Source organism: Sardina pilchardus, chromosome 13, assembly GCF_963854185.1.
Source record: "Sardina pilchardus chromosome 13, fSarPil1.1, whole genome shotgun sequence".
Taxonomy (NCBI): domain Eukaryota; kingdom Metazoa; phylum Chordata; class Actinopteri; order Clupeiformes; family Clupeidae; genus Sardina; species Sardina pilchardus.
In genome coordinates, this window is record NC_085006.1 from 6801706 (window position 1) to 6827175 (window position 25470).

At 41.2% G+C, this 25470-nt stretch overlaps 2 protein-coding genes across 4 annotated transcripts in view; both read left to right on the top strand.

Moving 5' to 3' along the window:
• Positions 1-5819, top strand: part of fam168a (family with sequence similarity 168 member A) — a 31691-nt gene extending 25872 nt beyond the window's left edge. For all 3 annotated transcript variants that reach the window (XM_062552172.1, XM_062552174.1, XM_062552173.1), the window contains 3 exons: positions 117-291; positions 1462-1593; positions 1776-5819. In XM_062552172.1, coding sequence (XP_062408156.1) covers positions 117-291; positions 1462-1574 — 288 coding nt within the window. In that variant the 3' untranslated portion in view covers positions 1575-1593; positions 1776-5819. The remainder of the gene's footprint in view (positions 1-116; positions 292-1461; positions 1594-1775) is intronic.
• Positions 5820-11776: 5957 nt separating this feature from the next.
• On the top strand, positions 11777-25130 carry LOC134099297 (P2Y purinoceptor 3). The gene is made up of 3 exons (XM_062552094.1): positions 11777-12045; positions 21613-21803; positions 22614-25130. Exon 3 carries the CDS (start codon positions 22640-22642, stop codon positions 23705-23707), a length of 1068 nt encoding a protein of 355 aa, XP_062408078.1. The 5' UTR covers positions 11777-12045; positions 21613-21803; positions 22614-22639; the 3' UTR covers positions 23708-25130.
• Positions 25131-25470: the final 340 nt, after the last annotated feature.

A 25470-nucleotide genomic window follows, 5' to 3' on the forward strand; every position in this document is an offset into this window, starting at 1 on the left:
ATGGATTAATTTGTTAATCATTGGCATCTGCTGAAACACACACTCTCTCTCTCTCTCTCTCTCTCTCTCTCTCTCTCTCTCTCTCTCTCTCTCTCTCTGTCTCTCTCTCTATGCAGGGTGCTTACTACACACAGCCTGTGTATGCGGCCCAGCCGCACGTAATCCACCACACCACGGTGGTGCAGCCCAACAGCATCCCCTCTGCCATCTACCCTGCGCCAGTCCCTGCCCCGCGCTCCAACGGCGTGGCCATGGGCATGGTGGCCGGCACCACGATGGCCATGTCAGCAGGTGTGTTCTCACTGGCCAAGGCCTATACTATGCGCCCAGACACAGCCTGTAACACTGAAGCATGTACAGTACAGTACATACTAAAACAGCAGCTCAAATGAAAGGGCATTCACAAAGACACAATCTTTTAAACTGAGGCGCACACACTCAGGTGCCGTGTATCACACTAAAGCATGTGAACTCACATACACTCACTTCCATTTAGACACCCAAATGGGCACACATATAGACTCAAAAAATACCTACAGTATTAACATAAGGGGAAATTCTCCCATGTGCACAAGTCAGAAAAAGCGTGCATTTAAGCAGTATGCGCACTTTTACGCACTATGAAGCCAGTTGGGAGGAACTACTCGGAAATCCATCCCATAGCCTACTTCTTTCAGTTCATTTCTTTCCAACTTGATCAGAATCATCCATACACTTGCGCAGACGCCTGCACTATTGTCGCGCAGCATTGTTTATATTCTTCTGTCTTTGATTGGTTTGTTATGGTGTAATGCAATTGTTATGCCAGTCTCTTTACTTTATTAGAAACTGCAGGTGTCAGTCTACAGCTTTGCTAGCATAGACAAATCGAAATCTTGAGAAGCAGCTGTCATTGAAACTTTCTTGAGTTTTAAATTATGAATCTTCACACCTCAAGCACGTCTTTCTTGACTCTTTAAAAACAAACCTCAGAGCAAAAGTGAAATTTCATTCAAAAGTCAATTCTTTGTCAGGCTATGTGATGACACACTATGTAGGCCATTCACTATTCAGTTCACCTTGCTTACGTTTTCAAAATCAAAGACTGGTTTAGGTTCGTTCTGGATTTAAATGGCAGAAGGTCAATGAGAAAGTCCACCTTTCACGTTTTCACATCAACCTAAATTAACGAGGTGGTGGGTTAGTCTGGTTCTATTTTAAATGAATCGCCTCTTTCATAAAGCTGCCTTGATTTCGAACTTTCGCGCCGTCTCGTGCACCTTCGCGCTACAGAATGGGAGAATGGGAGAGTGCACGTAACTGGAAGCACGTAAAAAGGGCTTAAGCACGAATGGGAGAATTCCGCCCTTACAGTATACCGCGTACTGATTTCACTGTCTGTAACATGTCTGTAACCCTGTGATGTGTCAGTTGTTGTGAGCACTGAATGAAGTGTTGATGGCCATCTGCTCCCCCCTGCAGGTACCCTGCTGACCACTCCTCAGCATACCCCTATAGGAGCGCATCCAGTCACCGTGCCAACATACAGGCCCCAAGGAACCCCTGGGTACAGCTACGTGCCACCTCACTGGTAGAGCTCATCTACCCTATCATGTAAGGATGTCACATACGCATGCACACGCGCAGACACACACACACACACACATGCACACACGCACACACACACACACACACAGACACCCTCATTTCACAGAGCCAGTTACTCATCACCCAAACTGGGGAAAGTGTGAAATGAGACTGGCTGCGTTTGATTCCCTGCCGTCTTTGCATTGCAGATCTGGAGTCCAAACATCGTATGCAACTACTCAAGTCTTACATGGGCGCTCTGTGATCACCATGGAAACGCCACGTCTGTTTGCAAGAACAAAAGAAAAAAAAGTGCAAGGGTCACTTTATGCATTCTTGAGTGTTTTTGTAAAAGCTGCTTTTTTATTTTATTTTTTTATTTAAAGTTTTGTTTCTGAACATTTTTTTTCTTTTGTTTTGCCTATCAGTTGTTGCAGTTTTTTTACAATCTTCATCATTATTTCCAGAGAAACTCCAGAATGATTTCGAGCAACCACATCTCTTAAGTGATCTGTTTATGTTCCGTAATGGCGCTTGTGTGTAGCTGTGTGCTAAGACGCGCAATGTCGTCACCATTATGGTTATCATCATAATCATGAACTTATGCTGCCAAATTTTCTAACTTTTAGATATTAGCACAGTTTTTCTTTTTTTTCTTTTTTTTCTTTTTTCTTTTTTTAATTTATTTTCAGTTTTGTTTTCCTTATTCTCTCTCAGAGTGGTCTGGGAAAGGTTGAGGTATTTTTTGTTTTAAACCCGTTTTTATTTTCGTGAAGTTTTTGTTTCCCCCTCAGATTTCTGTTCATCCTCCAGTACTGATAACAAGGGTGTCTTCCAGCTTGTAGCTGTTTATTAGGTAGATTTGTATTGAATATATTCGCTGTCTGGCAGTGCAAAACGTGGTTTTCAATTTCATTAGGTATCGGAATACTTAGTTTACACCGAGTAGAGAGCATTTTTTGAGTAAGCCAGTTTGTTTATTAGTCAGCTTCTAAATTATAACGCGTATATATATTTATAATAGGTGTGTGCATGTGTGTGCTCATGCCACGCACGTAAATTGCACGTAGGCACATTCATGACAAAAACACACACGGCCCCCCACTCCCACTCTTGCTACACACACATTACACATAACATACTCATGTGTATGGGTGTGCAGTGGGTTCAAGGGTTGAACATTAAGCAGGATCTCTGTGTGCGTGTGTGTGTGTGTGTGTGTGTGTGTGTGAATATCTGTTTGTGCGTGTGTGTGTGTGTGTGCGTGTGTGTGTGTGTGTGTGTGTGTGTGTGTGTGTGTGTGTGTGGCACTTAACTGGACTTTCAGGTCTGATTTCAATCTAATAATCAAAAAAGTGAATCTAAAATGAGTGCCAAGCCCTGCGAGGACATAAAAGGGGGGGGGGTCAGGTTGTAACCGAGAACATTCAGGAAAACGGCAAACGCGTCAAGGAGTTAAAGGGATGATAGTGGATTGGGGAGGGGGGAGGGGGTTCAAATGGGTTTGGTCAGAACAGAACTCGATACCAGATTAGAGCAGAGGTCCACAGAGAGGTGCTGAGGGTGGTCCACAGCTCCCCTCTCCCCTCTCTGGCTAATAGACCAGTGGTACAGCACTGACCCACGTCCTCTGTGGGATGCTGGGTTATGGGTGGGCTTTGTTGCACAGAGTGAAATGTGTAGCGTCTGAGATCAAACCAGTTCTTAAATGCAATAATAAAGTCTGCCTTACTGGCCCATAACAGTAATGATATTTTGTAAAAAGAGCAGAGAAGGGGGGAGACCAAGGATAGTCATTCTGTGAACTATTCCAGGATGTCCCAGTAGTCTACCATAATATACCCAGAAATGACTATAGTACAGTACATATCATAATAACCTTATTCAATATGTGTGAAGAAGCATTGCACAATGATAAATAAGACAATAAGTTCATACAGTACATAGGTACAAGGTACATTATTTTATTTAACAAAATGTTAAGGAAAAAAAGAACAACTCTTTAGTATGGTACCCTTTAGTCACAATAACGTGTTTGTAAGTAATTCTCAGCGGACAGCATCAAGTATTCTTTTAATCATTAAGGCAAATTAACCACTATTTCAATATCTCAAGCTCAAGAAAGGTGATGTTTCTAAGTGGAGTAGCCTAGGCGTACAAGTGAACCATATTTGTCTGTAACATTGCATGGGTCATGCAAAAGAATGCAGTATATATACTCAAAAAGAGCAGCTTTGTGCTCTGTTGCAAAGCATGGTTGCATCAAGTTGGATTGCAGCTTTGGGTTGTGCTGTCAAAAATCTTTCCCGAGCAATCACATTCCCTCTATAGCTACAAGAGAAAGATGGAGAGAGAGCGTGTCAAAGCAGGGTGAATTAAAAAAAGAGGCACTATTATCTGGAGTATGTAATGTTTTAGAAACATTCCTACTGAATGGGAGCACTTTGCGTACAGAGAAAAATGGCATTCCAGAAGTCTAAGAACAACTACAGCGATGCATTCTAAAACTGAATTAAATTATTTTTGTTTGGGTTTTGTTCTGGGTTGAAAACGATTCTGTTCAGATTTAGTTTCACTGCAGGTGATTTTTCCTTTTTTAAGAATAGGTTTGAGCTGCCTCACTGCTGGCAAAGACGGGGAGGACTCCACTTTTACGAGCACATCGGCTCGAGGCCCGTAGAGATCATGTGTAAGCATTCTTCATTTCAATGTTGCTCTTTGCCTGGAATTCTTTGACATCCTCTCTCGTCACATTTCTCCCGGAATTTGGGCTGGTCAAAACCAAGACACAACAAAAGCATTCGCCTCTCAAATCAGTATTAGAGGAAGAATTCAAACATGTTTTCCTGTATCTATGCTACACCTTGATCTGTAACACTAAGACTTGAACAATGCAATGCGGTTTTTGATAGATTCTCTGGCCCCCAGTGGTTCATGCAGGAAAGAGCCTGATCTAATTCTGGTGGTCCACAGTGGATTTCAGACCTCTAGAGATGCATCCTAGGATTTGGCAGTTGTCATTCAGTATATATTTTACACTGAGAGCTGAGGTAAAGGAAAAAAAAGACAAACACAAAATAGTTTTCAAAACAAATAAACAGGTTGGTTAAAAAAAAAAAAAAAAAACCATTGAGAGGAAATAACCTAGGATTTGCGGAAGTCCATTCTGACATGTGATTTAAGCGCTTTTTACCATAAGTGTTATTTAAGGTTTAATGATGATTGATGTTTATTATTCTTAAATAGAGGATCTTTATGGTTGAGCTGAAGTGTGGTGCGTCTGTGCGTCGGTCGGTCCGTGGGCATTTCAGAGCACAAGTCTAAAGGGGTTCTCTTTCTCACATACGTCTTTCCTCGCCATCTCTGTACCCCTGTCAAATTCAAAAGGGGAGGGGGCACCACCATGCTTCTATATCTCTAAAAATGTAAGGGACTTCATATTATTAACTGTATATTTACAGCAAGACAATGTTTATTCACAGTTATATAAACTCCATTCAGTTAAAAAAAAAAAAGAGACATAGAAGACCTGAGCTCCAAATCCGTTCTGATCTATTAGAGTCAGAGGCCATTTACTCATTAGCAATTTCCTAAATTGAATGCAGACATCTGAGCCAGACCTAAAGGCCTGCGCTCCAGCTTATTCAGTCATTTATATTTCAGTGTGACAGAGTGGACATAAACAAGCCAAGTGGTCATTTATGAACCTGGAAAACTTGGCCAGTCATGGGTCGGCTGATGATTGTTGTTGGCAGGGAAACTGGGATGCAGGTATAGAAATGCATTTTCTGTTGCCATGACATTGGCCAGAGAGGTCCTTTTTTTTCTTCTTTCACCCCATTTGTTGACATATGCTCATGTCACATCCCTTGATGCCACATTAGAATTTGAAACCAACACATAACAGAAAGTGGTGCGATAATCTTGTGTTTGTATAGAATCAGAGGGAAGCACACAGTGTTTGAAGTAGCACCAGTCTGGTGCATGGCAAAACAGACCGTTTGGCTCCTTCGGTGACAGGTCGACACAGTGCCCTGAATTAACACGATCATGATGACCTGATTTGACTGCGTTCACATAATGTCCCATATGACAACATTGGATTTTGTGTGCATCATGTATCTTGCCCCCGCTTTATTTCTGTCAGTCAGTATGTTTAGATGATCCCAAAACTGAGGTGGAAACCTGTAGGCAGATCACTACTGTGAGGGAAACAGTAAGTTCATTGTTAATAGGAGATTTTGATTTCAAAATGTAGGACAAAAAAAAAAAAACGTGAAACACTAATTGTAATGTAAGAGTCCTTGTCTTCCAAGATATATCCTGAGCATTTATAGGGACTTCCCCCCACCTAAGAAAACTGTAACCCAGCTGACACTGTGTTCTGGTAATGTTCCTACAATGTTGTGGTTAGATCTGGGCATGTTTTTCACCAATGTTTTGAGAACTGTAGAATGTCCAGTATCAGCTAATGGTCTTGTGGAGCAGGGAGACCCATGTCAGGCTTGTGATATGAAGTGTAAATCTGTTTTTTTATGTTTTTGTTCATTTTTGTTTTATTTTTTGAAGATCAGTTAGTGATCTCTGTGACATAATTAAGCCAAGTTTGTAATTGTATAATATTTACTGTAAGATGTAGAACATTCAATAACTATTAAAATCTTTCCCAAAAAAAAACCCCACTGTCGTAATGGAATATTGTACACTTGGCATGTTCTCAAAAAAATTCCAGTGCCTGTGAACTCCAATTATTGTTTCCAACTCTGACGAATCTAATTACGTCCATGGTATTGTGCAATGTTTGAAATCGGCACAAGCTTCCTGCCATCTGCAGGAAAGTGAACCTACAGAGCTTTTCACTTCTCTGTCTGGGATGGAGACATCCGGTATTGGTCAACCAGTTACACACAGCTCCTCACCACACCAAACAGAATCAAATCTTACCTAGCATACCCTTTCTACTAAGTCACGATGATGAACAATGCTACCAACAGAAAACGGATTTTGTCAACATGTGTTTTGCGATCAAATGCTATGATCTATTAGGTCTTCATGAATCAGACATTGTAGCCATGATTTTCTAAAGGTAGATACTGTGTCCTCCACATTTATTGGCACCCCTGGCAACATTTAGTAAAAATGGGAATATTGCAAAACATTGCAAAACAATGTAGGCCTATACAATATCTCTCAAAAAACAATTGAGAAAAACCAAACCTTGAATGGAAGCAAATTTATTCTGAGGAAATATAAACAATGCAGCAAGGATACATACATGTTTTTTATAAATTACATTCAAGTCATTGAATTTAATCAGAGTGTCTAGAATATTGAAGCAGGATTACATGACCTAAGGTATGAAAAGTGATACAGAGGCCATATGGCCGAATCATTTTTCAAGACAAAAGAATTACATAATTAAATTGTATTTGGGTTCAGACCTCTGTAAGTCAGGTAGTGTTTATGAAAGGGAAAAATCCCAGGTTTACAGCTAAAACAATAATTAAGAAATTCCAATCAACTGGAACTGACAAACTTGCCTGGACAAGGACTGGTGCTTATCTTGCTCCCACACACAGCAAGGAGAATGTAGGAGGCAGAAGAATTCCACAACAACATCTGCCTGAAAAGAAAAGAATTAGGACTTCAGGGTCACCAAGTCTCAAAACACTTCAGAGGTGACATCCGTATTTAAGAGGCGTACCATGGAAGAACATTTATTGTCATCAAATGTTTATTTGGTAATAAGGCTGGAGTTTCTAAATGCTTTTGGGACTAGGCCTGTTCGATTTTGCCCAAAAATAAAATCCTGATTATCTTCTCTCAAAATCCGATTTCCGATTAAGATTACGATTATTTTGTTAAATGACTAAAGGCAAATAGATTATTTCAAATTTGCTGTTTTTTATTGAACATTTTGCAAATAATTCCCCCATTGGGATTTAAGGGCAACCCTTGCTCTTATTAAACTAAAAATACATCCATATTAATGTTAAAGGGATATTCCGCCATTTTTGGAAATACGCTCATTTTCCACCTCCCCTCGAGCAAAACAATCGATATTTACCTTGCTCCCGTTCATCCAGCCATTCTGTGAGTCTGACGATACAACTTTTAGCTTCAGCCTAGCATAGATCATTGAATCGGATTAGACCATTAGCTTCTCGCCTGCTAGCTTCATGTTTAAAAGTGACTAAGATTTCTGGTAATTTTCCCATTTAAAACGTGTCTCCTCTCAAGTTAGAAAAAGCAATAAGACCAACTGAAAATGAAACCTGGCGTTTTTCTAGGCTGATTTGACATGGAACTACACTCTCATCTGGTGTAATAATCAAGGCAACTTGCAAACGTACCATAGGCGCAGTGATATTGTACACAGCATCTGAAAATAGTCCCCATAGACAACAAGCAGTAGTAGTGCCAGTAGTTTGCAAGTTGCCTTGATTATTACGCCAGATGAGAGTGTAGTTCCATGTCAAATGAGCCTAGAAAAACGCCAGGTTTCACTTTCAGTTGGTCTTATTGCTTTTTCTAACTTGAGAGGAGACACGTTTTAAATGGGAAAATTACCAGAAATCTTAGTCACTTTTAAACATGAAGCTAGCAGGCGAGAAGCTAATGGTCTAATCCGATTCAATGATCTATGCTAGGCTGAAGCTAAAAGTTGTATCGCCAGACTCACAGAATGGCTGGATGAACTGGAACAAGGTAAATATCGATTGTTTTGCTCGAGGGAAGGTGGAAAATGAGCGTATTTCCAAAAATGGCGGAATATCCCTTTAAGAAAAAATATTGAACTTGCCATCTGGCTTTTTTATTTTTAGTAAACAAAGAAAAAAAATCAAGCCCTTTGGAATTAAGAGAATTACTTTCACATATACTGTATCTTAGGGTGTGTCCATCCTCTTGATTAAACAAAAATGCATGAATAAAGTTCAAAACTTTAACCATTTGTAAAATAAATAAAGTTGGAAAAAAAAATATTTCTCTGAGACAAAAATCAACACTGGCAAACATAAGTGCCATAATAACCCTAGTTAATCGATTTTACAATTTCACATTTTTAACATCGTCCTAAATACATAATCGTGATTACAATTTACAATCGATAAATTGAACAGGCCTAATTGGGACCTGGCCCATTTCAGGTTCTATGGTGAGATGAAATGAAAACCAAGCTTTTTTGGCAACATAGCCTATAAAGCAGGTGGGATTGGCGTTGGTAGAGGGATCCCTATGCTGAAAAGAAGTTCATGCCTACTGAGAAGTATGGTAGAGGGTCTGTGATGCTGTTGGGCTGTTTTAACTCCATGACCTCCACATTAAGTGGCAGTGACACATCATTTTAAATCAAAGTCCGTCTCTGCACAGACCCAAAAGTGGGTCATGGTTCAATCATTCAATCAACAAACCCAAACATATGTCCAGATCAACACAGAAATGGCGTAGGCTATAACAAAATCAAGGTTCTGCCATGGTTATCTCAGTTCCCTGATTGTAACTGCACAGAAAATCAATGGGGTGAGCTAAAGAGAGGGCCTACAAATATGAACAGTCTTAAACCCCTTGCTTAATTCTCCAACATCATGCCTGTCATGAGAAGACTAAAAGCTATTTCATTGGCAAAGTATTACAAAGTATTAAATACAGGGGTGTCAATAAATGTAGAGGGGGCTGCAAAAATGCCTTAAAAGATAACTCTGGCCATTGCAGAGGCTCAATTTGTCATTATGAGGGCTGTGTAACATGTACAGGAGCCTTACAGATACTATTATTAACTCATTGTTCAAAAACTGTAACTCGTGTGTTTGCACAAGCAGTCTGTCACTTAACTCTGTCTCCTTCAGTCCCTTAGTAGAGTAAAGTTTAGACAAGTCATACTAGCTGACCTGCCTGTACAAACCCTCGATTTTACCATGTCTATGATTACTGAATTAAAGGAATTTCAGACTAGATGCACTGTTACTCATCATCAAACAGCACTATCTGATAGCCACTGATGACTTTATGTAAAAGCTATCCAGCCTGTTTCCTGCCTCCTCTGGCTCCAGGCCAGATCAGTTACCCACGCACATGGGTGCTCCAATCTAATTTGGCTAGTAGGTCTGTTGAAATCAATTAGACAGACTAAACATAGTAAGCAGGCATTGGGGAGACCTGACGGCCATTGTGATGTTCCAGAGACCACCAGCTTGAATAGTGAGGATATTTGGTAGTTCAAGGACTACGCCGACGGATGTCTTATCCAGGCCACATAGCAAAGCAGATGTGTAGGTGTAACATCTATGTAATGCAACTGGTCTGACCTCCTTAGACGCTATAACCTCTTGGTTAATGACCCATGACGCAGGGCACTGTCACACACTTGTTATCCTGTGAGAAAATGCAGTTAGGTGTGGAGCACGGACAGCAATGCATCAGTGGGATGATTAGAGATATTCATCCACATGAGATGATGACACTCCATGGCATTCTTCAGCCATGGTTTGTTATCCCTCCATATACACAATGCTGAAATGCCTATGTTTGAAATAACTGAGAAGTGTCAGAGCACAGCAGGATAGCATCTTACAGTAATTGGTGAAGACGAAAGATAAAACAAAATAATGATAAATAAATAAATAAAAAGTCCTTGAGCATGTTTGCTCCGATTAATGCTGATGTGAAATGATGTGATGTAAAGGTGAAGTCAGACTGGACAAACTTGAAATGTCACTTTCAATTCCTTGGGGTTGTAGACACTCAACTGTACTGACAAAAACAATCTGAGGTTCCATTAAAGTTGCCCTGACAGTCCCATGGGAATCATGTGGGATATATTCCTAATATCTTCCATTTTCTATCATGTGTCAAGTGTCAAAATTATATAATTTATAGCTAAAACAGATAATACTGATATGGTGATTAGGGTGTTGCTAGGATAGACATGGTGGCAGTTTAATGAAAGTTGATCATGTAAAATATAGACAGTGTAAAAGTTGAATGTAGATAGTTTACAATTTGATGATAGACAGATAATTTAATGAATGTTGATAGATAGTTGAATATTGATAGACATATTTTAATGAATCACGACAGATACTTAATGGATGTTGATACACAAAGTTTAATGTTGATAGTTTAAGAGTAGACTAAATAGTTGAAAGTGTGAATGTGGATAGTTTAAAAGTTGTTGCTGCAAATAGTTTAAGCCCACCTTACAGTATGTGCTTGTGCGACCCTCTGTTCATGGGCAGGTGCACTCTTGTGTGGGTCCTCTGATTGACATGGGGATAAGAAACCTGCTGTCCCCATGCAGACTGGTCTCCCTTCCTCTTCCAGTTCACAATTATTTGCACCATATTTTTAATTAGAATACACAGACTTTCTCTGCTTTCTTTTTATTCTTTCATAAAGGTACTTACCATCTGCATGTGGCCTCCACTATAATATTTCTATGCACAAGTCAGCATGTGTTAGAATAGCTATGGGTGATGATATTTAAACCAATTGAGGAAAAAGAGAGTGCATGTTGAAGCTTGGCCAGAACCCAGACAAATGACGCACGGTCACCCATAAGTCACCGCCACAGTGATTTACAATGACGAGCTCTCTCCTGTCAAAAGGCCTCTGAATGAGCACCCCGCTTCCTTTGCTAGCCAGATATGGAATGAGATATGTTTGTGTTTATTTGGCTAGCTCTGTCACTGCAAACAGTATCAGAGAGAGTTGTTGAAACCTATGCTACTGATTACCTACTAGCTGCATCAGACCTTTAAGCCACTCAGGTAGCAATGTAAACACACACACACACACACACACACACACACACACACACACAGTGAAATCCTCCTCAAGTGATTTACACCCTCTATCACGTAAAATCGATCAATGGCATCAGACTGATTTGATTTAAGATACACTTAAATATTGCTACAGAGGGACTTTAGTTCTATATCGCAATTGCATTTCCAAGATAAATTACTCAACACTGTAGCCTAATTTGTGGTAAGCCTACGTGGCTGAAGAAAATAGAAGACGCACCGTATAGCCTACTGTATGCGAGCCTACACAAGGAGAATTCAATTTGGATGAAAGGGAAATTCAAAAAATACCCAATAAATCTTCACCTCGGCAGTGTGTGACAAGTGGGTGTCTATAATCAGTCTGCATCTGCGCGCACTGTAAGCTTAGACTTCTTGAGGTGTTGCGTAAACGAGCCTGCGACGACCCGCGTGGAAGTCGGAGGTGTTGCGAGAGAGAATTGACCGTGGACTTCGGCGCGCGAAGGCAAAGGAAAAGTATTAGAGGAAGCAGCGTGACTGTAAAGTAGCTTACTTCGCATACTCGATTGCGGAAGCGTGACACAAATGTCTTATTTCTAAAGACATTTAGTCAATTTTGTACTCGTTGAGTGACATTGGTGTGGCATGTTTCGGGACACTCGCCTGCTGAACACAAACGAAAATCCCTCTCACCTCACTTCAAAATACCCGAAAGGTAAGATATCGTTCGAGATCTTGATTTCAATCTCTATCTAAATGTAGTGAAACAATATAGTCCTACTATAAGTAGCCTAACTGGCACCTTTTCTTTATATTGCCATACAGTGCACAACACGGATCAGTATCATGGCTCAGTTGACACTTGTTTTGTTTATGAATATGTGGATGCTTTGAAGCCACATGTCTCAATGCAATACACCTTGGAAAGGATTTCGGTAGGGTTTACTTACCTCAAAGAGTTTATAACTAAAAAATGCTGCCATGGGCTAGTTTGATTTTACTCAATAGGCTACATCCATGCCAATGTTTTGTTTGACAAATTAGTGAACGCCATGCAATCACTCCCTCAACTCCCAATGTGATTTACAGTTTTCCTTTATTTAAACAAGAAACGTGTCCCTATCTCATTTGTATAATTGCTGATGTCGTATATATTTTACATTTAAAATAAATAAAACACATTCATTTTTCTCATGCAAAACACTATATTGCCTACTTGAGTAGCTGAGTTGCTGTTGCAAATGTCGGTCATGTGCATGCAGTAGTTCAAAGCTAAAGTCATGGTCACATACCTTTGGTGTTTATAACTCATGTTGTCAGTGCTGACGTTTAGCTTTGTCTGTTCATGCATGGGCTGTGAGCTCGACTGTTAAATTGTTTCTTTTGACCACAAGGCAGGTATGTCAGAGAAGAGCTTTAATTGTTTACAGCACAATTTTGGAAGTGTCAGATGAGCCTTTGTCCTGGTCCAATCCATATGAATGAGAATGCATCTGAAACATTTTCTGGGAATTGATCTTTGTTTGCGTTTGATCAGAAGGGAGCCCTGGTTGTGGAATTCGGGATAGTTCTGATGAACTCTGTTTTCTCTAAAGATTCCACTGACTTAGTGATGCCTCTTTGAATGCCCTCTGGTTGCCATGGACTTAATGGGCTTTCCCGGCACTGGTCAGTGAATTTGCAAAGCTGAGATATTTAGCTCTTGTACAGCCACAGGAAGTTATTTAGTTATTATTTATTTATGTTTATTTTGTAAGTAAGGCTGTTCCTCTTGGGTTAATTTGTACTTGCTTATTGTTCCTATTTTATGTTTTTTATTATTTTATTGCTTGCTTTTATACTCAGGGCATTGCTGCAAAAGAGTTTTCATGCTCAGTCAATTTTCCCTGAATAAATAAATAAATGAATGAATGAAAGGAAGTACAGTATAAGTCATATGGCAATGGTGCTGGTTTGTCGTCTGTTAGTACTTCAAAGATTGCAGAATAATTGAACCAGATGTACAGTATATGAGCAAAACAGTGTAGGCTGCATGTTTCATTAGGATAATTTCATGACAATTTAGAGGTACAGCAGGCTTGCTATATGCCTATATCCCATTTGAATGGAGCCATGCAATGCACGCAATGCACGCAATGCACTCAATTGATGAATTATTCTTTATGATGATAGATAGAGATAGATAGATAGATATTCCCAAATTCCTCAAAGGCATAGGGGAAACAGCTGCAATTATATATCACATATATACAAGTAAAACATACAATTGCATAGGCCTATAAAGTCTCTGTGCAAATGGTTATAAGCTGTGCCTTGTCTTTCTGAATAAGATTCTACTCTCACGGCACAAAGGGAAGTTATTGTAAATAGTTATGGCAGTGGGCAGAAATGATTTTCTATAACGGTCCTTGTTACAGCGAAGTTGAAACAACCTCCAGTTGAAAGCACTCTGTTGTTTGACCAGTAGTTTGTCCAGTGGATGTGAGGTGTTGTCCATAATGTTACGGTGTTTGTGCAGCATCCTTCTCTCAACTATAAGTTTAGGGGCTCAACTGTACTTCTAAGCACAGAGCCAGCTCTTTCAATCAACTTGCTGAGTTTTTTGGTGTCATCAGATAGCACTTCGCACTGTATTGATGTTCATTAGGTAATTGCAATCTGCATGATCAAACAAGCACGTTGTCAAATATGTACACATGTCTTATGGGCATAATACACTGTGCATCTCTTCTCTATGATATGAGAAGAATATTCATATGTGCACTCTGAGTAGTGTGTCCCTCAGTGGATCATGGGGTGTTGTGAGCCACATATGTAGACACACATTTCACTTTCATGATTTCACTGATAAGCAGGCATGGTGCATGTCAAAAAAAAGGGGGAAAGAAAATGATCACAATGGCTTCTCACCAGCCTCGTTTCCTTCGGTTAGCCACAAGAGGAAGTAAGATAAGTCTTGAGAATGAGTGATCCTGCTGATGCAAACAAAGAACAGAAACAAATACAGACTTTTTGGAAGGTCCAAACAAAATCTTGACTTTGAACTTTGAATATACAGTAGTACATTCAACAAGGGTTTGATTGAGTTGATATTTTGTCTTTGTGCTGTTATCTGTAGTGTATTTTGTTTTTGAGTCGATTGTTAATTTTTTATGGTTATGGTTATGTAATTTGTTAGACGTTTTTGTCCAAAGCAACTCACAATATAAAAAAAATAGTTAAAAATCAACAGTAAACAGTTTTAAAAAGTTGCAAAGAAGCAATAATTGAAACGTATTAAATCTTCACTGCACATGCCAGTGTATCACAAGGGTGACAGATTCTTCCAGCTATCAGCACATTTAGTAACAGTCCATTTATAGGCTGTGAATTCTTTGATTTGTTTTACCCACTGTTAGGTGTTTGTGAAGGGTTCAAAGTGTAAAAATCAATATACAGCCAAATGCTTTCTATATTTTCTTGACCGAATAGCAGAATGGGTGCACTTTTTGCTGTACTATGTAAGAGAGAATGTTTTTAAAAGATTGTTGCAGAGGACTCTTGTTATGACTGGTTTATACTTCAAGGATTCAAGGAGTTGTGTTCATCACATACATAGAGATACAATGTAGCCTAAAACATGTAGGTTACTGATTGTACCTAGTTTCATTTCTGCTATTACCCATTAGCAAGTTCCTAAGTGACTTAAAGTTCTTCTGTTATTGTATGTGCTGTTCTATATGCAAGTTACCTGTGTTGAGATCAGCCAATGTATTGACATCAAACTGGATTGATATTGTGATCATAACTTACCATTGTATTCTAAGAATCTTTAGAACCAGCTTTAATACCTCAAAAATGGGTTGTCATGCAGGATCAGAGTAACCCATTCGATTGGTGGGGCCATATTTGTAATTGGGCTCAGTGTGGCCATGGTGTGGGTATGCAGTGCACATTTAAAGGAAGCACATACAGTGAGGAGAAAATGTATTTGATACCATGCTAAAGTTGCCTAAAAAGAGGAATAGAAAATCGTCATTTGACAATTGATCTTAATGTCTTAATTCAAAAATTGAGTAAAAATAAAACCGCTAAGTACGCCAATTTTCTTTGTGATGGAAGAATGTTTCGTAAATAAATAAATGTTCTTCCTAAATGCTAGGGGGAAGTAAGTATTTGACCCCCAATGTAACCCTATGGGAATTCAACACATAGGGTTAACATAGGGGCGGGCAGGTTTTTATTTTTTAAGGCCAGCTATTTTATGGATTCAGGATATTATGCATCCTGATAAAGTTCCCTTGGCCGTTGGAATTAAGATAGCCCCACATCATTACATACCTTTCACCATAGCTAGAGATTGGCATGGTGCTTTTTCCAGTAGGCCTATTAGCCTGTTTGATGCTCATTGAGCTCAATGCAAATCAAACAGGCTAATAGGCCTACTGGAAAAAGCACCATGCCAATCTCTAGCTATGGTGAAGGGTATGTGATGATGTGGGGCTATTTTAATTTCAAAGGCCAAGGGAAATTTATCGGGATGCATAATATCCTAGATCCATGAAATAGCTGGCCTTTAAAAATAAAAATCTGCCTGCCCCTATGTTAACCCTATGTGTTAAATTCCCATAGGGTTACATAGGGGGTCAAATACTTCCTTCCCCTAGCATTTAAGGAAAACATTTATCTATTTACGATACATTCTTCAATCACAAAGAAAATTGGTGTCCTTGGCGGTTTGATTTGTACTAATTTTTTGAGTTAAGGCATTAAGATCAATTGTCAAATGATGATTTTATATTCCTGTTTTAGCAGGGTATCAAATACATGTGCTCCTCACTGTATATCAATAGCCTGTCCACTGTCCAGTACCAGGGATGAGTCATGTGGAGCTGAGATAGTGCGCTGAGAGGCTGTAATCTCCACAGCGGGATGTGGCCTCTCTGTCTCTCCTGTGCGGTGTCCTGTTCCTCACTAGTCATCATGGAGAGCCAGGGCGGGATGACAGGAGGGCAGTAGGTTTCTATATTAAGAAGGTCCTGGTTTCATGTGGCCCACTCTTGGCAGGGAGTAGCACACGTGAAGGGGTGTTGCTCTGTACCTGTTTATGACCTCTCGGGATCGGCAGAGCATATTCTCACACAGGTCAGTTTCTGATGCGTAATATCATATATGCACCTCTTTTCTAACACACACACACACACACACACACACACACACACACACACACACACACACACACACACACACACACACACACACACACACTGCACTCTCTATTGCTGTTATTCTCTATATCTCTGTCTGTCTCGCTATCTCTCTGCCTTCCTCTCTCTCTCCCACTCTCTCTCTCACACACAATCACACGGGCGCACACACACACGGACATGGACACGGACACACACACACACACACACACACACACGTACATGCACACACAAACACACACATCCTGGGCAAGATGACAATGTGTGGTTAATTATGGCCACACGAACAAAAGAGTCCGGCCGATACGGTGATTGAAACCTGGCTAGCACTTCACTTTATAGGCCTGGGTGGCGATAAGCGCGGCCGCCCCGCCACAGTGATTGCTGTTTGTGTAGCCGCATAATAGAGATCTGTTCTCCATGCTCCAGCTGTGCCGCTGACCTTATGCTCTTATCTACGGAGACAGCATTTGGCCCTATTAACTAATCTGTCCGTGTCTGCTTCCAGAGACGCAAGATAAACGTTGTCGTCGTGCAAGTGTAAGAAACAGATGGACTGTGTGCGTCGTAAAGAAGTCCTTCTCGTGTGTATGCACACTATGCACACTTTTGATACTCCAACTCAAGGACATGCTGTATCCTCAAATGATAGCAGCAAAGGACTATATATAGTCATAAATAAGCATAGTATGAGTATGTGGAAATGTGAAATAGGAGCCATTACACACAACTGTGTAAAGAGTTCAGTGGTCTAAAAATGCATACAGCCTATAGTAGTCCATAGATACCGGTAGATAACTTTTTCAGATATTACACTAATGAGCCCTTCTGCCTTTGGATGAACCTGAAAGCACTCTACCAAAGGAACATTATAGAGACCACAGTATATTTCTCATATCATGGCCATACCATTCATTCATATGTTCATTTGCTGACACGCTTCTTTGCTTTCTTCCCGGTTCACCAAGTTAGTGGTGTGGTGATGTTGGGAAAGCCAGGAGTTCTCAACCTGCATGCTTGATGTTTGTTTTCTTGTCTTTTGAAGTAGTCAACTGGCTTACCAGCCAAAGTTGGGTGTCTTGTCTCCAGTTTCCACTTCAGTTTTGAAGGCCTCGGCGCCTCATTTGACAGCGTTAACCAGCTACAACGTGACTCTTGTGATACTTATGACTCATATGATACTTGTACAACATTTCATTTCGAGCAAGAAAACGACCAGAAAAAATTAAAAAGGGTAAGGTGCTGTGTCCACCAAACGCGTTTTTTACAGCCAGAGCGCCCACAACCTCCTCCTCTCGGCACTTTGATAAGTGTTTATTGTTGCTAAGTTACCAAAAGCAGAGACGGTTTATAACGAGAAGTGCCATTGACGAGCCCGGCGCTGTTCTAAAAGTTGAACAGATTTCAACTTTGAGCGCTCTGAGCGCTGCGACAAAAAACGGTCGGCGCCGACTTTTTTTTCCGCCGAGGGCGCTCAGCGCTGTGAGCGCTGACCTACATAGACTTTACATTGAAAATTGTCGCCGTCGGCGCAAAAAACGCGTTTGGTGGACACAGCACCTAAAGGTAGAAGAATGTGTACATATTTTAAATTCCGAATGAAAGAACTACTATCCCATGAGCCTTTACAAACTAACACACATTTGGAACATTTGCAGCGTTAATAGTTTAACATGGTTCAACTTTAATGATGATTAACTTCCTACCGTTTCCATGGAGTAAATTCAACTTTAAAGAGACCCTATGCAACTTTTTCATAGTCATAAAATCGCTTAGAAATCGTTGTTATGCTTGACTGACCAGTTTTATCGAAAATGGTAATATTTCCTACCGCCCCCAGTGTCCCTATCTGCTATTGCAACCTTGCAGTTTGTTCAGGAGGCGATCGCTCCTTGTTTACATCTGGAAGGCTGAGACGCGTAAGGAACAAGAAGAACCACGCTTGCAATTTATATATTTATACTGTACTATATAGCCTATATATGTATAAATATACACGCTAAAGCTGTCGGGGAAGCTCTGCAGAGAAATATGCAAGCATAAAACGAGCGAAAACGAAACTGGAGATCACCAATCCTGCATAGTTTCTCTTTAAAGATGAGAAAATTGTGTTTGTGGGTCACACATCGGTCCTGACAGCCCTGGTATGCATCTTGATTCCCAGAGAGTAGTGAGCCAACAGGCGCGGGGAAAGTGGAATAAATTTTCCATGGCAACGGCAATCTCTACCAATCACTTGACTTTTCTGTTAAATCGTGAATAAATTTTTTTTCTCAAAACAAGGTTGATGGCATGCCCCATTAACTTTTGCCGTCTGTGAGCATGTACAATAGTTTAGTCCTGTTGTAGCTGGTTTTAAGTTACCATGGACGGTTATGATTTTATGGCTTATACTCCAGTTGTCAATGGAGAAATTGTATGGATCCGGAGTGGGCTGTTGGCGGGACTCGGTTGAGCTCAAAGGTGACAGGACTTTCTCTGTGGCCACTCCTGGCTATTAATATGGGCAGGAGTCTTCCTGCCCATATTACTGTAAGTCCAGCTACCTTAGTTTTAAATCTTAATTTAAACTTATATGTATCTTTTCTCCATAGCTTTTTCCCGTTAATCTTCCCCATAGTTTAATTTCTTGAGTCCATTCTTTTTTTAATCTTAACCTTTGGTTGTTTTTTACATTATTAACACTATAATCACAATACCTTTATTTCCCTCTTCACTTTGAAGTCATTTGACTGTTCATATTCCTATTTATTTAATTATTTCATCATTTAATTATTTGTAAAGCACTTTGGGTCAACCCTGTTGCATAAAATGTGCTATGTAAATAAATTGTCTTGACTTGACTTGACTTGACTTGACTTGACTAAGTACACGGCAGCATAGAATGTTAGTTTGTCAAAATGAACTCAAATTGATGTATTCGTGCTGTATATCGCAAAAAAAATAGCTTGAAAACTTTGTGGCCCCCAAGATTGCAACAGCATGCCATAGGTTATGAGAGGTTGTTCATGAAAATACATTAGTCAGGTTTAGCATCACAATGATGATGATGAGCACTCTACGGCAGACATAAAACAGCTGGAGCACCATCATCATCATCAACCATTGTTTATTCAGGGGAAATTGACTGAGCATTCACTCACACCAGTGGACGTTAATGTTAAGGTAGTCAGCGTTATACCCCGATGCAAACTGATTATGTTTCTAGCATAGACTTAATACCAGCAGAAAATGTACTTGCGCAACGCAAATAAGTGTAACTTAGAAATACAGTACTGTATATACAAAATAAATGCATTCCATTATTTAAATCATAAACAATCAAGCAAAAACAAATTGCCATGCGGAGCGGGGTGACTCGCCTGTTTACTCGTGACCTAGCAGAACATACAGTAATTTCCCCTGTATAAGCCGCAATATAGTGTTTTATGCAAATTAAAAGAAACAAAACCCTATTAATACCTTACTAACTGACTCTGTGTATTACGTAACCTAGCTGAAGAAATTTTGCAAAAGCAATGTATAAGCTGCAGCTAATTTGGGAAATTACAGTAAGTGAGAGACCGATATACAGTATAGTAATATTTAGTTTAACACATTTTTTATTTAAAATTGGCAATTTCTTCTACTGAAAATTGTACTCTCCCCGCTAGCTGTCTGTGGTTGTGTGATAATGACAATATGTGGTCATTGTGTTGTCTACTATATAGTCAGCAGAGATAGACATATCAGCTGACATCACCTTGTTTTTAAGAGAAGTAAACTATATTCAGAAAGATTGCCTGGCCAGAACCAGTTTGTGCTAGTAGGTGTGAACTGTATCCTTGAATCTATGAGACATATAATTAGTCACCCTCAGTACATATTACTCAATGACTTGTTTGCTTGAAACACAGCAGTCTAATTTTGGCTGCCAGTGAAGTATCTCAATTAAACTGAATTTAGCTTTATGTTGTGTTAACGCTGTTGCCAGCTGAATTAATTAGTAACTTTAGTGTAAGCTGATGGGATGAGCCCTGTCAGAGTGTGAGATTCTGTAGAAGGCACAGACAGCATTTCACAACCCCACCGGCGCATGACTGCTATCAGGCTCCCCCTCTGTCCATGGACCTGCCTGGACACATAAGGCATGTAACCCCTGCAGATCTGTCAAGAATGAGGGATTTCATTGATCTAATGCACACACACACACACACACACACACACACATACACACTCACATGCGCACACAGACACACACATTCATGTTGCACACACAAAGTGAATTCTTGTGAAAAGGGAGGTGTGTCAGCTCTGGCTCAATATCAGAGTTAGTAAGTTTCTGGATTAGAGGTGACTGTACGGTACGGTAGGGTAAGGTGGCTGTAGTAAGGTAGGGTAAGGCAGGCAAGTGATACTGTATATAGCAAATGCTTTTATCCAAAGTACTAAAGACTTGCAATGTTTGGGCAATCGTAAGATAAATGGATGTTTCACAGATGGAAAAGGGGAGACTGAAATCTCCTCGGAATTAGATTACAGCCGCCCTCACACAGCTCTAACAACATGGATTTGTGTACTCCAGTGTCCATTTAGTATGTCAGGGTCAAGAGGCATCCTGGACCTATTTGTCAACATGGGATTAATAGAACATTGTATTATTCTTTCAATGACGACTTCTAAAGGTAGATGTTAGCAGTGAGTTACGACATAACACATGTGCCTCACCTGAGGGGTCTACTTGTCAAGCACAGATCTTAAACTCAAGTGATGCAACAGTGATGAGTAACATCTGGTCATCCATGTATTATCGTGGAAAATCTAGAACAAAAAATTATGAAAGGTGTTATTATTGAGTATTGTTAACATCAACTGAGGGGGTGTGTAAGTTGAGTAACTCTTTAACGTTTGATATCATAATATTTGACATCCAAATAAAGGTCTGCTCAACAAGACCAGCCTTGTTCCTGTTCTGTTCGTAACAACAGTTGAACACTACACACATCTTAGCTCAAAGTAAATTTGTTCTTTGGCAGATTGTTTTATTGACTCTGGAAGGGTGTGCACGTTTCGCGTGTTAAACTTGTCACATAAGTTGGCTCTGCTATCTTCCTCAGGTTTGTCAGCCGTCTCTGGTGGAGACCGACGTCCGTGAATCCATAGCAGCCTTCCCAGTCCCCTCCTCTGAGAGGGTTTCTCCTGGTCATCTGCCAAGGGACAGGCTTCCTGCTCGGAGCTCTGGCCGTCTCCTCAGGAAGCAATCAACAGTCCTGAAACTTCCTGACATGCTCCCGGCATTTCCAAGCGGGTATGGCCCCACAACACCCTCCTCAGGGTCCCTTATCTCCACACTGGCTGGACTCCTGTGGGTCTGAATTGGCCAAGTTGAAATCAGACTGAATAGAAGAGCCCAGGGTGATGATGGCCAATAAGAGCTACAGGCACTGACTGCACTGCACTGCACTGCACTGCACAGAGTGAATTACTTTTATGAAGAGTGGCCTCTGTCTCTTTGCCAACTGCACTTACACGTCTTGCATAAATCTGCCATCAGTGGTTAAGACTTCATATCCTAGAAATGTCTGTTCTCTGATTATCAGTATGTTTACTTGTGAAAATGGTCATACGTGCAGATGGTTCAAAGGGATTAGATTAGATAATGTCAACATGCAGTCAAGGAGTATACAGTATATTCGTAATGTAATCATATACACATGGCAGTACAGTCATGGTCAGGTCATACTCTTTTTTTCTCTCAGAGAAAATGTACTCCTTTTCTCCTTGGCACAGTGTCTGCATCAGGAATGGAACTGATTGCATAAGAATACTTTTTGACACATTTCCTTGGCCTTTTGGAAAAGGCAAAATACACACATATGGCATAATGAAATGTTTCTTGTGTGATGGTCAATAGTACATGTAAAGGGACTGCAGGCCACATAAGGATGACACAATCAGTCTCACTTCCCATATTATAAGAACAGAAGTTTCATTTCTGATGCAATCAGACAAAAAGTGCACATTTCTTAACTTTTCGCTGAGCACGTATTGACATAAAGCCCACGGTCACTGTCACAAAGTCTTTACGTCCATTCTTTGTGTCTTGCCTCTGTTACAGAATGTGAGTGCGCAGCTGCCCTACAGATGGCCTCTGGGGATGCTGAGACCCTCACTTACGAGGTCTTCTCCCAAAACACGACCTTTCCTTCTTTCCCCTTCTCCTCCTCCTCCTCCTCCTCCTCCTCCTCTTCGTCTGCTATACTGCCCTCCTGCACCTACAATGAGGACTTCAAGCGCTACCTGCTCCCCGCCGTCTACAGCCTGGTGTTCGTGCTGGGCCTCCCGCTCAACTTCGTGGTCATCCTGCGCATCTGGAGGGCGCGCAAGGCGCTGACGCGCAGCCAGATCTACATGCTCAACCTGGCGGTGGCCGACTTCCTGTACGTGCTCTCGCTGCCGCTGCTGATCTTCAACTACGCCAGCCGCGACTACTGGCCCTTCGGCGACCTCGCCTGCCGCCTGGTGCGCTTCCAGTTCTACAGCAACCTGCACGGCTCCATCCTCTTCCTCACCTGCATCAGCCTCCAGCGCTACCTGGGCATCTGCCACCCGCTGGCCACCTGGCACCGGCAGGGCGGCCGGCGGCTGGCGTGGTCGGTGTGCGCCGGCGTGTGGCTGGCCGTGGCGCTCCTCTGCGTGCCCACCTTCCACTTCGCCGCCACGGGCACGCAGCGCAACCGCACCGTGTGCTACGACCTGAGCGCGCCCGAGCGCTCGCGCCAGTACTTCCCCTACGGCATCGCCCTCACCGGCCTGGGCTTCCTGCTGCCCTTCCTGGCCGTGGTGGTGTGCTACTGCCTGATGGCGCGCGTGCTGTGCCAGCGGCGGACGGGCGGGGCGGGCGAGGCGGGCCGCGAGCAGCGCGGCAAGGCGGCGCGCATGATCGTCATCGTGGTGCTGGTGTTCGTGGTCAGCTTCCTGCCCTTCCACATCACCAAGAGCGCGTACCTGCTGGTGCGCATCCTGCCGCAGGCGCCCTGCCAGGTGCGGAACCTGTTCGCCGTGGTGTACAAGAGCACGCGGCCCTTCGCCAGCATGAACAGCGTGCTGGACCCCATCCTCTTCTACTTCACGCAGCCGCAGTTCCGACGCAGCACGCGCTCCCTCCTGCTCAGGATCACCACGCTGCGGGACAAGAGCACGTTTGTGTGAGGGGGGGGCGAGGGGAGAGTGTGTGTGTGTGTGTGTGTGTGTGTGTGTGTGTGTGTGTGTGTGTGTGCGCCCCACAGGGGGAGGGAGGGTGAAGGCTGTCTCCCACCCTGTCTGCTCATCTCCAGCCTTCTTAAGGACTGCATGGACACAGCGTTGTGACAGTGGACAGCTGATTACTGATGATTGATCACACTGGATTAAAAGGACAGAGCAGAACTAGAAACTTCATTTTGTAGAGCTATATGCACTTAAGGCTAACTTCCAACTGCTTTGGCTTCACATTTGCTTGATGGCACGCTGTCATACCAGTAATGGCACATGATGATGACTGCTTGTTTGCACATTGTGAGTATTATAATAACTGACCTTGAATAACCTACTGTGGTCCTAGATGACCTGAACTGTATTTGGAATGTATTTGTCTTTACATACAGGTGAATCTGTGATTTGTGTTTTTTATTAAATTGTGCATCAGTTCCATTACTGTAGAAACCTCTCTTTCATGAACTGGAGTTTCCTAATGTTGTTAACTACCTATCCCTATTAGGACTAATACTGTTTTTTGTTCTCATCATTGTTTTGTTGTGTTTTTTAATGTTTTACCACTAGATGGTGCCTGTTGCACAGCAACTTGATCTGTACTTGAATGTCTAGTAATGCACTTATTTCCGTTTAAACTGCATTGTTTAGTAATCGAATGAGTAGATCACAGTCTCGTTGTAAAGAAGAACTACTTTGGATTACCAAATGTAACGAGATACCCATATGTTAACCATAACTCATCAGTGTTAAATTTAACTGAGATGTATGCAGGTCATAAATCTTAATGATGGAATGACGGCTTATGACTATAGGCTATAACAAATTATGGCATGGCTTGTGAGCAATAAAAAAATGTTTACAAATATTTATTTAATAAGTCGAGTATGTGATGTGGAAACTTGAATGGCAGCAGCGAATGAGCTAATTGTTGGTTGCAAGCATTGGTATGTCATTTTTGTGTGCGTAACTGTGTGTATTTTTGTGTGCGTCATTTAACTGGCTTGTTTAAGTCATGTCTGTGGGATATTTCATGCTATTCTTCTAAACGTGTTCCAGAATGTGACAACTGTGTGCGAAACCAGTGCTAGTTACCACCATAATGCCTGTATAGTATTTTATTGTGAAATATTTTCTTAGACATGACGTTTTGTGGTGTTTTGTAATATAATAATAATAATATTGTTGCTTGTCTGTATTCATGATAACCCTCGTATGACAGATAGTATTGATGTCTATCGCTTTTAGAAATTGATAACAGCCATACCGTAGGCTATGCACCACTTCTTTGTCATTGCTCACATAATATGAAATTGGTCGCCATCCTTTCTGGCAGTTCACTTAATATGTTTGTGGAATGCATTAAATAAGTAAGTATGTTGCTTCTAAAACAAATAAAATAAAATGTCTACGGTGTGTATTTGTTTTCATTCTCTAGCTTTAAAATTAAGGCTCCACGCAACGCCAGAGCTTTGACTAAAAAGTAGGACAAGCCACCAGTAGCCTGTATCCACAAGAGTGCGCACTGTTTACTTCATTCCTTAAGGAACATCGCAATAACTCAAGAACAAAGAGCTACTTAAAACTTTGCTGTCAAAGAAAAGCCACAATGGATGGCTTGTTTGTACGCAGAGAAAACGTTGAGCTTTAACACACAAATTAAGTGGAAAGTATATCTAGCTCTAAATAACTCCTATTAGTTTACTAACTTGCAATTTCCAGAT

What these genes read in the sequence shown, in the direction of transcription:
- LOC134099297 (XM_062552094.1), top strand. Translation starts at nt 22,640, where the DNA reads ATGGCCTCTGGGGATGCTGAGACCCTCACTTACGAGGTCTTCTCCCAA.